Source organism: Musa acuminata, chromosome BXJ1-4 (assembly GCF_036884655.1).
Source record: "Musa acuminata AAA Group cultivar baxijiao chromosome BXJ1-4, Cavendish_Baxijiao_AAA, whole genome shotgun sequence".
NCBI classification, from domain to species: domain Eukaryota; kingdom Viridiplantae; phylum Streptophyta; class Magnoliopsida; order Zingiberales; family Musaceae; genus Musa; species Musa acuminata.
The window spans coordinates 33,478,844-33,494,089 of record NC_088330.1 but is presented as its reverse complement, the minus strand read 5'-3'; the positions used below and the strand labels follow the sequence as shown (position 1 = coordinate 33,494,089).

The window sequence follows — 15,246 nt, the reverse complement described above, 5'->3', positions numbered from 1 at the left end:
ATCAAACCATAAGAACAGGGAAATTGACTGGTTCATCAACAAGCTGTTGTTTGTCACTTTCCTATTTTATGCTGAAAGGGTCTGAAGGTGGTTCAACAAAGCTAAATAGGATTCAAGGGACATGGGAGTAACCTTTGGAAGGGTCCTCTCCAATGCACGATGCAAGCAGGTTAGTAATAGAATGACTAAAGAGACTAAAGATTACAAGACCCAACAATTGCAAAACTCAAATAACGAGGAAAAGCCCCATATTTACAGAAAAAGTTCACCTAGGGATAGCTATGGCAGACCAGGCAAAGCAGAAAGCTTTTTAGGGTCATATCATTTAGGACTGGTAATAGGCTCCTAGAAGTGACTGTATCTGATATGCCCCATATTAGCAGAGTCTAACCGAAGCACAGCCCTTGAAAAAGTGATGGTCAACATCTCATGTCATGATCATAAGTGGGGCAAAAACAAGAGACAAGTCAAGGTCACATGTCCTAGTAGCTTAGTGACTAACCCACATTCCAACCAGCATGTGCATTCAACCTGACAGTACGTGGCCTATTACGTAATGTTAGACCCCATTAGAGAACATGAACAATAATGTAGTGACCCATATAGACCACCACTTTAATAGTGTAATATAGTTAGTGAAATTGAAAATACATTTCTGAAGTTCAAAATGTTTTTCCACCACATACAAAACGAGTTTAGAAGTGATAAGGATAAATTAGGTCGATGATATACTAATTTTAATGGCACAAAAACTAGACATACTAGGTAAATATTGATAGCAATGACTAGCAAATGCTAGTTGCCAGCATGGCATCCTGCAATTTCATGCTTGTCATTCAACTGTACCTGCAAAGTTTTAGCTGGTGTCTTCTTGATGTTCAAAGTGAAATCCTCATTCCAAGTTGGCTCTGTTGACCTACAGTTAAAAAAGCATCAAAGAAATTTATAATAACAAAATATTCAAGTACATGAAATCAAAGAGATCCCAGAATTAACTATCCAATCTCAGCCAAGGTTTTTAATTTCGAATGATCTCGCTCGTACCGGGCAGTACCGTCGATTGGGGCTATTTCCACCCCATTACCACCCGAAATCGGTCGGTGACGGTTGATTTCGACCGCTGCCGCCAGCTACCGGGCGGTATTAGCTGAGGGAGAAGAAGTGGGAGAAGAAGAGGGAGAACCTAGAGATCCGACGTCGCTCTCCCTCGACGATCCCGATCCATCGCCGCCCTCCCTCGCCGAACACTGCAGATGAGATGTCACCTCCTCCTTGTCTGAGGTGACGAGGCTTCAGCGTCATCAGCGACTTTCTCCTAATCCGCGCGAGGAGAAGAAGCCTCGGCATGGGGAGAAAAAACCTCAGCAACGTCGTCGAGGCTTCGGGGGGAGAAGAAACTTCCCGCGAAGAAACCTCGGCGACATCGCTGAGGCTTCGAGGTTTTCTTCTCCCCACGCTATCATAGACAAAATTCTAAACAAAATGTTTGATGTAATGCTTATGTACGTCCATGTCTTTTGGTTTATTCATTCTTTGCACAGCATGTAGAGGGACGGTCGAAGGCTTAACAGCCCCATTTTAGTTGGGTTTGGTGGTCGTTTTAGGCTTGTAAATAAAGGTTGTGTCATGTGGACACTTGTGAGAGATACTCGGTCTGTAGTGGACCATTTTGACCCTTTGTTGTGCAACCGTTCAGAGCTTATAAAGTTCGTTTGTAATTTGCATTGGCTATAGAGTGTTTGCTTATGAATCCCGAGTGAGGCGCTTTCTCTAACACGTTTTCTCTTTTGTAGGTCCTAAGGGACCATGGGAGGTTTTGGGAAGGCTGACCTTTGCGGACGAACACGCAAGGGTGCCGCACGACTTAGGCAAAACCAGCTAAGTCCATGACAGATGGTATCAGAGCGGGACAAGCACTCATAGAAACACTTGGCATGCAAACGTGGGGGACCTAGCGGAGCTGCGTTGAGGGCAATCAACACGCGCAACCGTTTGGGGGAAAACGAGCATGGAGATGAAGGGAAAATGAGTCGCTCGGAGGAGCGGACATCTGGGATTGGCGTTCAGAGGAATGACCAACCCTTCGCGCAAGAGGCACCACGAGGACAAGCAAGCTGGGAAGAATGCGTAGTGCACAAAGGTTGGGATGGTTGAGTTCGAGCTACAGCTCGACGTTGACAACCATACTTGATGATGCTCAAGGCAAGCAAAGCACTTGGTAAAGGATGAGACAATGCAAGGTGGAATGGGTTGTTCAGCGACCGAAAGAGTCGTGCAAAGCTCACAGAGGTGAAGGGAATTGCTAACTCGAAGAATTCGGTACTCATACAAGGGCTTGTATGCGGACAATGGAATGTTCGTGGCCATCCTAAGGTGATCGAAACTCAACGCCATGGAGCATTGAAACTTTCTCTTCGGTATGGGAAGGATACATCCGTAGGAGGTTGAAGTGTGCAGTGAGTTCAGCATGTTGCTAGGCCTTGAGTGGTGCAGCGGGGGCTGTATTGACGTGGAGTCGTGATCTAGCAAGTGCGTTTGCAGGGGGCAGAACAATGCACAGTTTGTTCAGCAAGTCGGAGTAATCCAAGGGGATAGTGGTCTCTGAAAATTTCAGAAGGAAACGAAGAGAGATGTTGTTCCAACGGGATAAATATCTAGGAGGGATAAGTCTCGGCTCTCTAAAGGGAGAATGTTGTGCAACGGACCGCACATGATGAGGAGGAGCACCTCAAAAACAATAACTCCACAAAGCTCAATGGACCGAGCGAGCGATGAGGAGTCGTCGCATGATCTCGCTTAAGATAATGCATTGGTGGATGCATTACGAGATCAAGTGGGGAAGCAACCCAAGGCAACACAAATGTAAGCACACTTGGAGTCGATATGTAGATCGGACTCAATATAGGGCTGACCCATGGAATGGTGGGCGCAAGGGCCACCATCAACTCAATGCAAAATGAGGAGCGGAGCAACTTGGGTGTAACTTGGTGAAGTACCCAAGCCGCATGAAGGGAGTTAGCATAGAAGATGGAACATGGAGCGGAGGCATAGAGCTTTCCTTGGACAGAGGTCAAGGACATGAACTCTTGCAGAGGCAAGAGCGGGACCATGTCGTTCCATGGGTCCTTCATTCTAATGGAACGGACTCATCTTGCATAGTACCAAAGACGAAGGAAGCTTCTGGACGTATGCACCTTATCTCGGAGAAGCATTTGGTGGAGGAACCAAGGAAACTCAACTTGCAAAGGCAAAGTTGGGTTCAGAAGGCCTTGGCACGGGGCAAGAGGACGCAGAGGCGGGTACTCTTGAAAAATATGTCATAGTGCTGTCATTCAAGTTGCCATGAAGAGCTACTAGGTGGCAGACTGTCCTAGAGTTGTGTTTCGTCTGAGTGTGACCCGAGAGCGGGTGGACAAAGGTCGATTGTCAAAGAAGCGAACAAAATCGAAGGTGGAAGAGGCCCTGCGATGTGTTAGTAGAGGCCACACATGGAGGGATCACAATCCAAGTTCATCCCACAAGGATCAGAATGCAATGGAGATGTCACTAGGAGGCGACATGGTGCAGCAAATCGTGGTGGAACAGTTCGTGGCAATGCAATACACACGAATCTAGTCCTGTGAGGGATTATATCATACGAAAGTATGATCGGGAGCTACTGGGAGCTCCACTTCGGCGAACAACACGACGGCAAGAAGGGATATGGATTCAAGGAGTGAAAGTCATGGTACCGCAAAGGCGGGTATTCCGTGTGTGCATCGAATTTTGCATCGAATGAAAGCCTTGGTCATCAGCATAGGAGGGTTGTGTACCACCGAGGAAAAGTTCAAATGCAAGTACCAGTGCGTCTCATTGGAGGGACTTGATAATGCAGAGGTATAATCGAAGCAGTTGGAGAGTTGGACTGCTCCAGAGCCTATATTCGCTTAAGGGAGCCTGGTAAGTCAGAGGACAAGGTCGAGTAAGCGAACGTTGCTACCAAGGAAGCTAAGGAGAATAGAATCGGTGCAAACCCTACAACACGATGACAGAGGCCATGCATGAGAGTTGCGGTCTGTCTTTCCGTCGACCAAGGGGAACTGCTTAGAGAACACAGAGGTGTTGAAGCAGGGGGTTGAAAGGGGCGAGGAAGCAACGACGAGTCCAGAGGGACTTAGCTACCCAAAACAAAGCATCAGTTAAAATTGAGGTGGACTCGAAGGAGAGCCACAGAGACATATCTACCGATCGTGAAGAAAAGGGATGTAGATGCGAGGCGATGGATAGTAAGGCCATGGGCATGGCAGCGCCATGGTACCGCAGAGGCGGGACTTCCGTGAAGTCATCGATCCCTTGCTCTCATGGAGGGAGAGCGATTGGTCATGAAAGGGGCCGAGGAGGTGGAGTATGCAGAGGCAAACTCCAAGTACCGAGACAAGGCTGAAGGGTAGAGGCCAAAGAACTTCGTAAGACCGGTATCAACGAGCTTCTCATCAAGATAGTCGAAAGTGAAAGACTTTGGGTCGTGCAAGAGTGCACGACCAAGGAACGAAGCAGGCAATACGTAGTATTGTACCTTTGCTACCCAGTGGAGTCGGCAGGGTTGATGGAGAAGACGGTACAATCCCATAGGCGATCAAAACTATTAGAGACTTACTCCAAGTTGGAGTGAAAACTTCCTGCATTTCATAAGTTCAATGGCATTGAGAAGGTGAATCACAGTAGCTAACTCAACACAAGGAGTGCAAACACTTCAAATGCTTCAGAAATGTGAGCAAAGAGCAGGCGAAGGCCAGTAACCAGCTCGATGCATGGAGTACAACCATCGAGGAGGCGGGCGAAGTTAAGTAACCATTGCCTTCTCAACTCTTAGGAGAATGGGTGAAACCGAGTACTCCAATTCTCTTATATATCCAGCAGAGGAGCTCTGCATAGGTTCAAAGACCCTTCGAAGATAATGAAAGACAATAGTTGTCAAATCCTCACCAATGGTGATCAGTGCTAGTGAGAGTAGATTATCCGCTTCATTTCCCAACAGAATGCCAATCGAAAGCGGAAGTGATGCGAATCTACTTGGAAATAACAACTAAGTAAAAGAAGAGTCGATTGACAAATTTTGTGGAGGAAGGACCTAAAACTTCAAAAGTTTGCGAGGCGATGCTCGTTAAAACTCCAACAAGCATCCACCCAGTTCAAGCAACATGAGGCATTTGAGAAACTGATGTATAGTAAGGATGGTCTTTTCCTTCATCTGACGGATCCGCAGGACCCAACAAGGATCAACACAACTGAGCCAACCCCACACTAAAGTTAGAGTCATTGACGAGTTGAAGTAGCATAGCGGATCAAAAGTTTGACTACTCAACAACAGCAACGAAGAGCAGTTGGGAGCCAAGAGGCGCATTGCAGCTGGAGCAGAAGATTGAAGACTCAGCGAAGGCAAGGAGTTGCAGCGTCAGCAAAGGCTTCGACGAGGACGTCGAAGGAATAAGTGGGGGAGAATGTCACGGACAAAATTCTAAACAGGATGTTTGATGTAATGCTTATGTATATCCGTGTCCTTTGGTTTGTTCATGCTTTGCACAGCATGTAGAGGGATGGTCGAAGGATTAACAGCCCTATTTTAGTTGAGTTTGGTGGTCGTTTTAGGCTTGTAAATAAAGGTTGTGTCATGAGAATACTTATGAGAGATACTCGGTCTGTAGTGGACCATTCTGACCCTTTGTTATGCAACCGTTTAGAGCTTGTAAAGTCCGTTTGTAATTTGCATTGGCTATGAAGTGTTTTATGAAATGTTTGCTTGTGGATCCCGAGTGAGGCGTTTTCTCTAACCCGTTTTCTCTTTTGTAGGTTCTAAGGGACCATGGGAGGTTTCGGGGAGGCTGACCTTTGCGGACGGATACGCAAGGGTACCGCACGACTTAGACAAAACCAGCTAAGTCTGTGACAACGTGGGGAGAAGAAATGACACGACGTCGCCTCGACAACGTCGCCCCTTTTTTTATTTTTTAACTTCTAATATATATATATATATATATATACACACACACATACCGAGCGGTACGCTAGAGCATACCGCTCGATATACTTGTATCGTACCATATCGAGCTGTACTCGAAACTCCGGTATGATACGAAATTGCAAACCTTGGTCTCAGTTACATTCCTGCTAACCAAATGGTATACGAGTGATGAAATGATCATCCTCCATAATGGGGCTTCACTCTAGTCTTCGATCCCAGAATTAACTATCCAGTCTCAGTTATATTCTTGCTAACCAAATTGTAGATGAGTGACAAAATGATCATCCTCCATAATGGGGCTTCACTCTAGTGAGAATAATGGACTACCAAAGAGCTTGGAGTTTGATAGTCATTTTCGAACTAAACCAGTAGGCAAAGCATATAGACTTAACATTTCATTTCATCCAAATAATGACTTAAAACTTAAGGAGTTATCAGTTATTCAGCCACATATTAAAAACTTGGCTGATCAATAGCTACCGACTTGATGAAGTAGCTCAAGTTTAGTCCATTCATTGTCATGGAACTTCAATATGTACAAACCAATATTGACTCTTGTCATAATCTACGAAGCATGGACATGAGAATAGAAGATGACAATAAAGATTTACTGATTAGTAAATTTTCATGTATGTCACAACTATTTTCGATAAATTTACATTCTTTCTTGTGAGGAGACAAGATTTTCTTTCCTAAGAGAGCAATGTATTGAGGTTCACTATCTCTTCATGTACAATAAACATCCTAATTGTTAGTATATGCAACTTATGAGAAGCATAATATGTATTCACAAAAATGCCTAGCTTGAACAAACATTGCAAAAACGATGGAAGATGATAGCTACAACAATAGGAAATGCAATAGTAATAATGTATCCACTCTATTTCACTATAATAATCACAAGATTCTCTTTTCACTTTCCTCTATTTAAGTTTTCCACTTCTCCTTCCCTTACATTCGTCAGTCCTCTCTTCATTTCTTCTTTTGAGGTTCTCAATTAGTTCATGGTAGGCATTTGCATCATAATAAGATTCTCCTTCATGACATGGGTGATCAAGGTTCAAATCATGGAAATACCTACAATAATGCTCTACGAATCGAATATTGACTAAAAATTGGGCACATAGCTAGCTTTTTTTAGGTTGTTAGTCAGCTAGAATTGGTCAAAATCAGTCAACTACAGATTATTTCAAATCACTTTCTAACAAATTTCTTCTTAGAATATCAGAACCAGCCACTAGCATGAACTATGACAGAATTTGTTCACTAACAAGACATTTGCAAATCCAAACTAGGGAAATAGACAAGCGAATCCTGAATTTGGTTCAGCAAGTGAATCCTACGGAAGCTTGGCTTAGATAAAATCTTTGAATGTCTATCTAAAAATGAACATAGCATGAAATGAAGATTGAGCCTAGCTTGATTACCTCCTAAAAAGGAATATCAGAGAGTAAGCAACTTAATTCAACACAGTTCAACTCTATTGAAGTCCTAGTTCAAATAAATCAATCATAATTGTTCTCCTTTTTCCCTCATATGTGACACCCTAGATTGCCCAACCAGCAGCAAAAAGTACAATGATATCAACAAAGATTGGCCATTTCACAATCACAACCATCGGCATTCTTCCAGAATTTAAGGATCATAAATATGTCAATGTACGTTGAATCCTTACTGTTAAACACTAAAAACTTCAATCTCTGCCTCCTATATGCTTTTTCGATTAGAACTGACCATAAAACCCAAAAAGGATGACATGATTGAAATATGGAGCATTATACTAAGGGACTATACTGCGATAATAATATGGTGTGTATATTCTTTTTAATATTTAAACAAGGTAACAAAAAAATTGTACAAAAGAATGACTTCAAGCCACAATGACATGCCACTAGTGAGGGAAAGCCATAAGTTGGTAAATAACAAGCTTTAAGTAGCCTCATGTGGAATTGAACTGGTAAGTTTCACATGGAGAAAGTGAGGACTTACGCCCATTTGACCTTGCTTTTTGCGACCTGACCTTCTACTTGCAAGACCACATAAGGATCACTTGTTCCCTGAAAGTTGATAAGGGCTCCTAAGAAATAATTGAAGCAACCCAAATGCTAAAAAGAACAGTGGACATGCATAACTGTTTTTCAGCTTTTATTTTGCAGAATCAGAAGACAATATCCATTAAACATTCAAATCCTTCATGTCTGTAGATGGGTAACTTAGGAGATGGGAGAGAGCAGTAGCTTTGGGTACATACATGGCATACCACTCTACAAATGATTTGTGTGGCCAAAGCTTAAATGTGACACAAAAATATAAAGATCAAGTCATATGATCCATGAAGATATAAACATGATAAACTTACTGCCACAAGTTCATAAATGATGTTACCTATCTCTGGTTCATCTATCTACATTCATGGAGAGCACCAGATTTGTGATAAAAGATTAAAAAATAAAAACACATGCAAAATTTGTCTCACTTCTGCATTATGCTTAAAGTAATCTCTAACATTTGCACATTTGCACAATTTGCCAGAGTAATATAGTACTAATTATATTAGTTTAAACTTTAAACTTTAAACAAACCAAACTGTTCCAGCAACCCCACATGTCTAATCAGCAAACATATCACCATAATTGTAAGAGGTATAAACACAAGAAATAGATGTTAGAGATGTATATGCAAAATATGATAATTTGTTTTTGTTTGTATAATAGAAAATAGAGCCCGTAATCTATGTTTTGCTTTGTAGTAGTCAAAGTTCCTCAAGACCCCTTTTCTGAAATATCACTATTCGATGGACTGTCCGCATATTGAAAAAAAGATACCTATTAAACCATTAAGTAGGTACTGAAGATTAATCACCTGGGAACTAAGAGACAAATTTTGGACCCAGGTCAAGCACATCTCAAAGAAAAATGATAAATCCAATAAAAAAATTTAAGAAGTTACAATTCCAGCCAAAACATTTGGGGTCAGTATGCCAAATCATTTATTTAATAGTATTTCATGCCCTTTGAACTTGTTAATAGTTTCTTTGTCAAGCTTCCTACTTAGAAGTTCAAAGTATTACAATAAGAAGCAATTATTGTCCCCACAAAGCAAAATTTCCCCATTAATGTCCCCCTCCCTTGTTTAGATACTGTCCTATGGGCACATTTTTTCTAACAAGGGAAAGAGAGAGGCCTTACAGTATCAAATTTCAACAAGGAAAGGTTTGAACCAAATCCCCATGACATAAAAAGGAAAATACACACACATACAACCAAACACACAGAAAGAGTAAGCTTGGACATGAAATGCAGTATATACGTACTTTTGTCTTTCCAGATGATATCGGCTCACTGGCCTGAGCCGATCCAACAAAATCAACCAAACTAGTCAGGCATGCTTATTGCCTATTTTATGTTTTATAACAAACTTGGATCTCCTCCCGCTCAAATTTTCAATCGGAACCACCATATTTAGTGGAGACAAGAGGGATGATGAGAGATCAGCCTCCAACGGCAACACACCATTGGAAACTGGGAAGTCTCCTTGCAAACAAAATAGTGGTTGAAGACTTCTACCATCAACAAAAAGGAGTCCTGTCTGTTTTACAGTTTCCATAGGGATTCACTTTCTTCGAAGGCTTCGATTTCTGACAGTCCTTTCTCCAGCAGTGTGGCTTCCCCCAGTAAGTACAGAAAAGCATGTTGCTTATTCATTACTGGTTTTTAGCATCCTGAGTTTGTCCTCCATCTTATTAAGTAGTTCTTTTTGTTGTTATAACTTATAAGCCAATTATACTTCTTTTTTCCTTTTCCTTAAGTGGCATTTCCCTTCCCAGATTAAACTATTTTATGTTCAAAGGAGAGTTGAGATAAATGTATATATGTGAACATTTGGGTTGCCTATTATCATCAGATACTAGTGTAATCCATAAAGCACAATAGAAATATTTTTAAATAAAAGACAGCCAACCTACCCAAAAGTATGCCACCCCTAAACTTTGTTTTCAGGGACACCTAATACTCCAACAAGATGAATAAGTTACTTGCTAATCCACCTCTTTTCCTTCCTTTTTCTTCTCTTCTCCTGAAGAAGAGATGTCCATGCTTTACTTCAAAATCACAATGAAATGAAGCAGATAGGCTATTGTTCATTTTTTGTTTCAGAAAACAGAGAAAAGAAAAACTAAAATTTTCTAGATATTAACAAGAATATTATATAAATTACCAAAAACTTGGTGATTGCAAGACTTACCACCTCATGACATTCATGAAAATATCTCACACAATCATACGCTACATAAATGACTTATTAAGAACATAATTTTTTTAACATACCTAAGCCTAACATAATGTACATCTCTCGTGTACATAGCTATTAAGCATGGACACTTCTAAAATGCTTGTAATGTACGTGTTGGGTACTAACAAATAATGACCAACGTGTCAAGTACTTCAAGATTTAGTAGGACATATTTATAACCTACATTTACCTACAATATATAAGACATTATCTACATAGTGCTTAAATATTCAGTGCTATAAATGCATTTGGAATTTTGGCTTACTAGTATGTGAAAAATCTCCTTAACATTTTGTGCATAAGTGCAAACACATACAATGATCCTAGAATATCTAAATTGTACATAATATTTTTAATATATAAAACTATAGCATATTGGTCATATCATGTCTTACTTTTCAAAATTTTGTAGTGCCTATGCTGTGTGCTGTCTGTGCTTATGATCCTCCATGTCTTATAGGTTCTTAGACAATTTGATTCACCAACTTATCCCAGCCATAAAGCAAACATAATCATTCTAATTCTGCACATGTTAAATTCACAACCATTACTATTATCATCGCCTACCAGCTTTTGTTCAAGCATTTTTAATGCTGATTAAATGATTTGTTACAATATCCATGTTTTCACAATGGGATACATAGCATATACTGTTTTGTAGATTAGATAAATGTTATACATGCGATAAAGGAGAAACGAAAACTTGTATATGGGAAGCAACCTGGTCACTAGATTTTATTCATGCAGCAAAAGTGATCAAAATAAATAAATCTCAAAGTTTTTTTTCTTTTTTCAGGAGTGAACATAGAGGCAACGACACGACATACCCATGGGTCCAATGCAGGAAAATCTACACCTTTCTTTAACTTAATACGAAGTTGCCCATCATATACCTCACGAAGAAATTGCCTGCCAAAATATAAGGACTATATTGGAACTCCATTTCACAGATGATATATGATATACAGACCCAAAATTCACTGATGTCATTTCAGGCACCATATCCTTTTACCCTAACAATGTTAAACACAGCAAGTTTTTTTATTGTGAACATTTCTTACTGAATGTAAATTTGCTTGTGGTTTTGGAGTTATAAGAGATCAGACAACCATAGATTTTTCCAGCTAACATATGGAATGAGACTTTGCAATAACTTTATCATTAGCATAATGACAACTTCAGTTTGTGGCCTTTGTCATATTCAATATGCATGAAAATAGCTTAAAATGTTGTTTCTTAGGAAATTTATCCATCTAAAGCCACTCCAGTGGCACATTTTGTAGATGTATCAGCAAATAATCTATCAACATACCTAAAAAAGGTGAATTTTGTTCAAATAAATTAAATGTCTATTCTGGCCTCTATTGAGAAAAGAACATTCAAAGGTTATATTAGACTATTAATGCAACTTCTCCACTGACAACAAATACAATCTGCAACTTCCTGTGTGCAAGGAGCAGCTTGGAGTGCAGTAATTAGTCAAAGATAAGAATTTCGAGAAGAATTCCATGTGGTTTACAGCTATAATATTAAAAAAATTGTAAAAGGCAAATCACTAGAACATGGCATGATTGTATGTACTATAAGCTCCACTATATCAATCAGCACTAATAATATATATATATATACTAATAAGATACTAATGCAGCATATTGTCAATTTTGCCCTAGCATTTAAACAAAAGAATGAGTGTACTGTGTGGTTTATATGGTGCTTATAGACTAGGGCCACATGAGAACCTTATCATTTCTTAGAAGACGAAGATGCTTAAGCCATGAAACCAGCTTATCTTCTTGCAAGGTAAGAAGGTAAACTATACTGCTAAGATATACTATGAAACAGATTAACTTCCTAGTAGCGAAATTTCTAGGTATGAGACACATGAGAAATATACTCCTTTTGCCTTCCTTTTAGGCTTGTTAGTAATCACAAGAAGAGAAAGAGGGTGGTGGACAAAGATGCTTGTGGAACTTATTTTACAAATGATTTTTTAAGAGGTTGCAAAAGTGCAAAAAATGATGATGCTAATTATGATTTTTAAAAAAGAAAAGAAATGTAAAATTGGCATCTCATATGGAGGTTTTGAGCCACCTATCTAGAAGACTTGTAAGAACCAAATTATACTTGTAAAAACATGTCTCAAAAGAGAGATCTTAATTGGCATATCACTTTAATACCAAGTTCAGCGCACAAAGTCATAAATCATAAAGAGCACATCAGAGAAGCTAGTAAACCAAGAAAAATTAGCAGGTGATTCATATGACAACTAGAGTATAGCTTTGCACAGATAATAATCCGTTGTATAACAAGTCAGTGAGAAGAAGTGACCTTCTCCATTTAATTCAAGAAAGATGTTATGATAGAGCTTAGCATTCAAACAGAATCATAAACAGGGTAAGCACCATCTAAATGCAAGTGCTGATCTCCCGAAAAAAATTCAGTTATTCTCGTACCACATTCCTGGACTACTCTCATGTAAGTTGCCTTGAAGAGGCAATCGGAATATAGAATAATTACTAAATGAGAAAACAATCTTTGTAAACCAATTCAATGATGACCAAGATTTCAATACATGAGACTGACGCAAATAAACCAATAAATATTCACAACAGCATGCGCATCAAAAAGGAGGAGGACGTACTCGGAAAGGAACACCGTCTGACAATCTGCAGCATCGATCTCACGCCATCCAACGTCTTTCTATTCAAAAGAAAAGAACCAACAAAATTGCCCGAAAGAAAAGAAAACAATCAGAGAGCAAGAAAAAATTAATCACTTTCTTGGGAGAGAAAAAACAGCCATGAACGGACCGGAGGGCTCGTATACGCCTCGAAGGCAAATCCAGCAAGAACGACGGCGAGATTGAGATCGAAGGGAGGCCGTTCCACTTCCTCGATCGAGTTCCCGCCGTGTTGCGCACTGGAACAACGGGTGGCCGCGTGACCGCCGCTTGGTGTACGGATTGACCTCAGGAACCTCGCTTTCTTGCGAAAGGCCACAGCGCCGGGAGGCGGACGGGGTTTGTTGAGGCGAGGGACTCTTGGAGAAGGCAAAGAGGCGATATGTTGGAAGGGGAAGGAACGGAGAGGGATCTTGGGGCTCTTCAAAGAGGTCATTGGCGAGACGCTGGGAAGGTGTAGGAGCTCACAACGAGCAAGGTACGAAGGCTCCTTCTTCGGTTATCCTTTCTTGCACCCTCCCGTCACGGGGCACGGGTAGGAAAGATAACGAGAAGGAGAAGGCGTCCTCTAGAAAGCTTAAATAAATAATATTTTTACTTATGTATATATTTATTTATTGAACACATACCCAACGGTCACCAGTTATCACATGGAAATTTTTATTTATTTATATACATACATATATTTATGAAATGATTATATATTATTTCTATAATTAATTATGATTAATATCTAATTTTTTTATATTTTGAAAAATAATATTATATGAAATATTTAATCTCAAGATCAGTATTATTATATTAAATATATAAATATAATTTTATTATTTTTAAAATTATTAATTTTATATAATAATTCGATCAAATGCGGCATTCAGAATGCCATGCACGAATCTCATGTTCATCTACACGATTAAAAGATACACTAAATGCTTGCACAAAATGGTACATTATCATTACTACATCAACCAGAAATCACACATCTGCGAGCAGCAAATTCTCTTCTTTAACCGCAAAAGATGAATCTTTGCTTCGTAGAACACCAGCCGCTTTCCAGAGCTGCTATGTGGTCGCAGCACCAGCAGAAACTGGAAGCCAGCAAGACCGGCCACCAGTCTTTGCGCTGGCGCCGGCTGGGTGAAGCAGAGCACGGCGGTACAAGTCTCTTTTGTTCTAACTCGGGTTTCAGATTATTGTGCCTGCTGCCAGTGGTACAGAGCACCGTAGCTCGACGAGGTCAGGAAGCCATCACTTGAATCCATGGTGGGCTTTAATAACCCTGAGCTTATCTCAGCATTAAAACCTTAACTCTTTTAACTTAAACTTGTGGCGACTAAGCAGAAAAATGGGGGCAACAGTGGCTATCGGTGTGACTGAAAAAAAAAAATCACAGCAGTAATAATTGAGGGCAGAGGAAGAAGAGAAAGGAAAAAAACTAGGGTAACGTGTCTTTGTATCTCATTTATTCTCATATTATTGTTGGGCGTTTGTCTTGACAAAAGATTTTGAGATTTATACGTTTATTATTTTTATAGTGGATTTGCTTCTTTAGTTTGTTCCGTGATTTTTCTCATTTACGTTGAATGGATTTTTCACGTAAATCTTGGTGTCTATGTTATTATGATTTTTATTTACTTTTTCTTCCGCCCAAGTCTGTCATAGTAATATATCTATAAGGTTTGACTTCAAATGATCGTTCTTTGCGACTATCTATGACTCCACGAACTATTATTCCGTTACCAAATGTCTTCGTCCGTATTGCTCATCGAGCTAGTCGTTGATATGGTTGAATCGATCTTCGAAATAGCTCTTATTCTCGGAAGAGCTAAAGTTGAGATTGGGTGAGCAGGTGCAACGAGCGATAAGTAGGTTGGAATGGAAAAAGAAAGGAGAAAGGAAATAAGTAAAGATGAAAAGTTTATATAAAATTAATAATAAAAAAATAAAATTATATTTTTATCTTTTCTTTTCCTGTTGTAACAACACGTGCTATTTTATCGATAAAATTAACAAAGTAAGAAAAATTATAATTAAATATTTTACTTTTATAAATATAAAATTCTCAATACTATTTTTAAAAATATAAATATCAAAATTCTAATCATAATTAACCACAAAAGATAATATATAATTACCCCTATATTTATTGAACACATAGCCATCGATCCACTAGTTTGCATGGGAACTTAGCTCTGATATCCAATCTATCGTTCACTAAAAATATAGGATAAATTCTTTTTAAAACAATTTTTTTTTATTTTTTTGCAGACAATAT

At 39.6% G+C, this 15,246-nt stretch overlaps 1 protein-coding gene across 6 annotated transcripts in view; it reads right to left on the bottom strand.

The window, feature by feature from the left end:
* Positions 1-13,522, bottom strand: part of LOC103976508 (uncharacterized) — a 34,365-nt gene extending 20,843 nt beyond the window's left edge. For 3 of the 6 annotated variants that reach the window (XR_010503491.1, XM_065175716.1, XM_065175720.1), the window contains exons 1-5: positions 13,102-13,520; positions 12,933-12,991; positions 11,119-11,200; positions 7,991-8,058; positions 847-916 (exon numbers count right to left, since the gene is read on the bottom strand). Coding sequence is in view for 5 of the 6 variants with exons in the window: in XM_065175716.1 (XP_065031788.1) it covers positions 847-916; positions 7,991-8,058; positions 11,119-11,200; positions 12,933-12,991; positions 13,102-13,407 (585 nt within the window). In the remaining variant the exon portion in view is untranslated. Of the gene's footprint in view, positions 1-846; positions 917-7,990; positions 8,059-11,118; positions 11,201-12,932; positions 12,992-13,101 lie in introns of all 6 variants that reach the window. The other 3 variants (XM_065175719.1, XM_018818004.2, XM_065175717.1) reach the window with 2 other exon arrangements.
* Between the last annotated feature and the right edge of the window lie 1,724 nt (positions 13,523-15,246).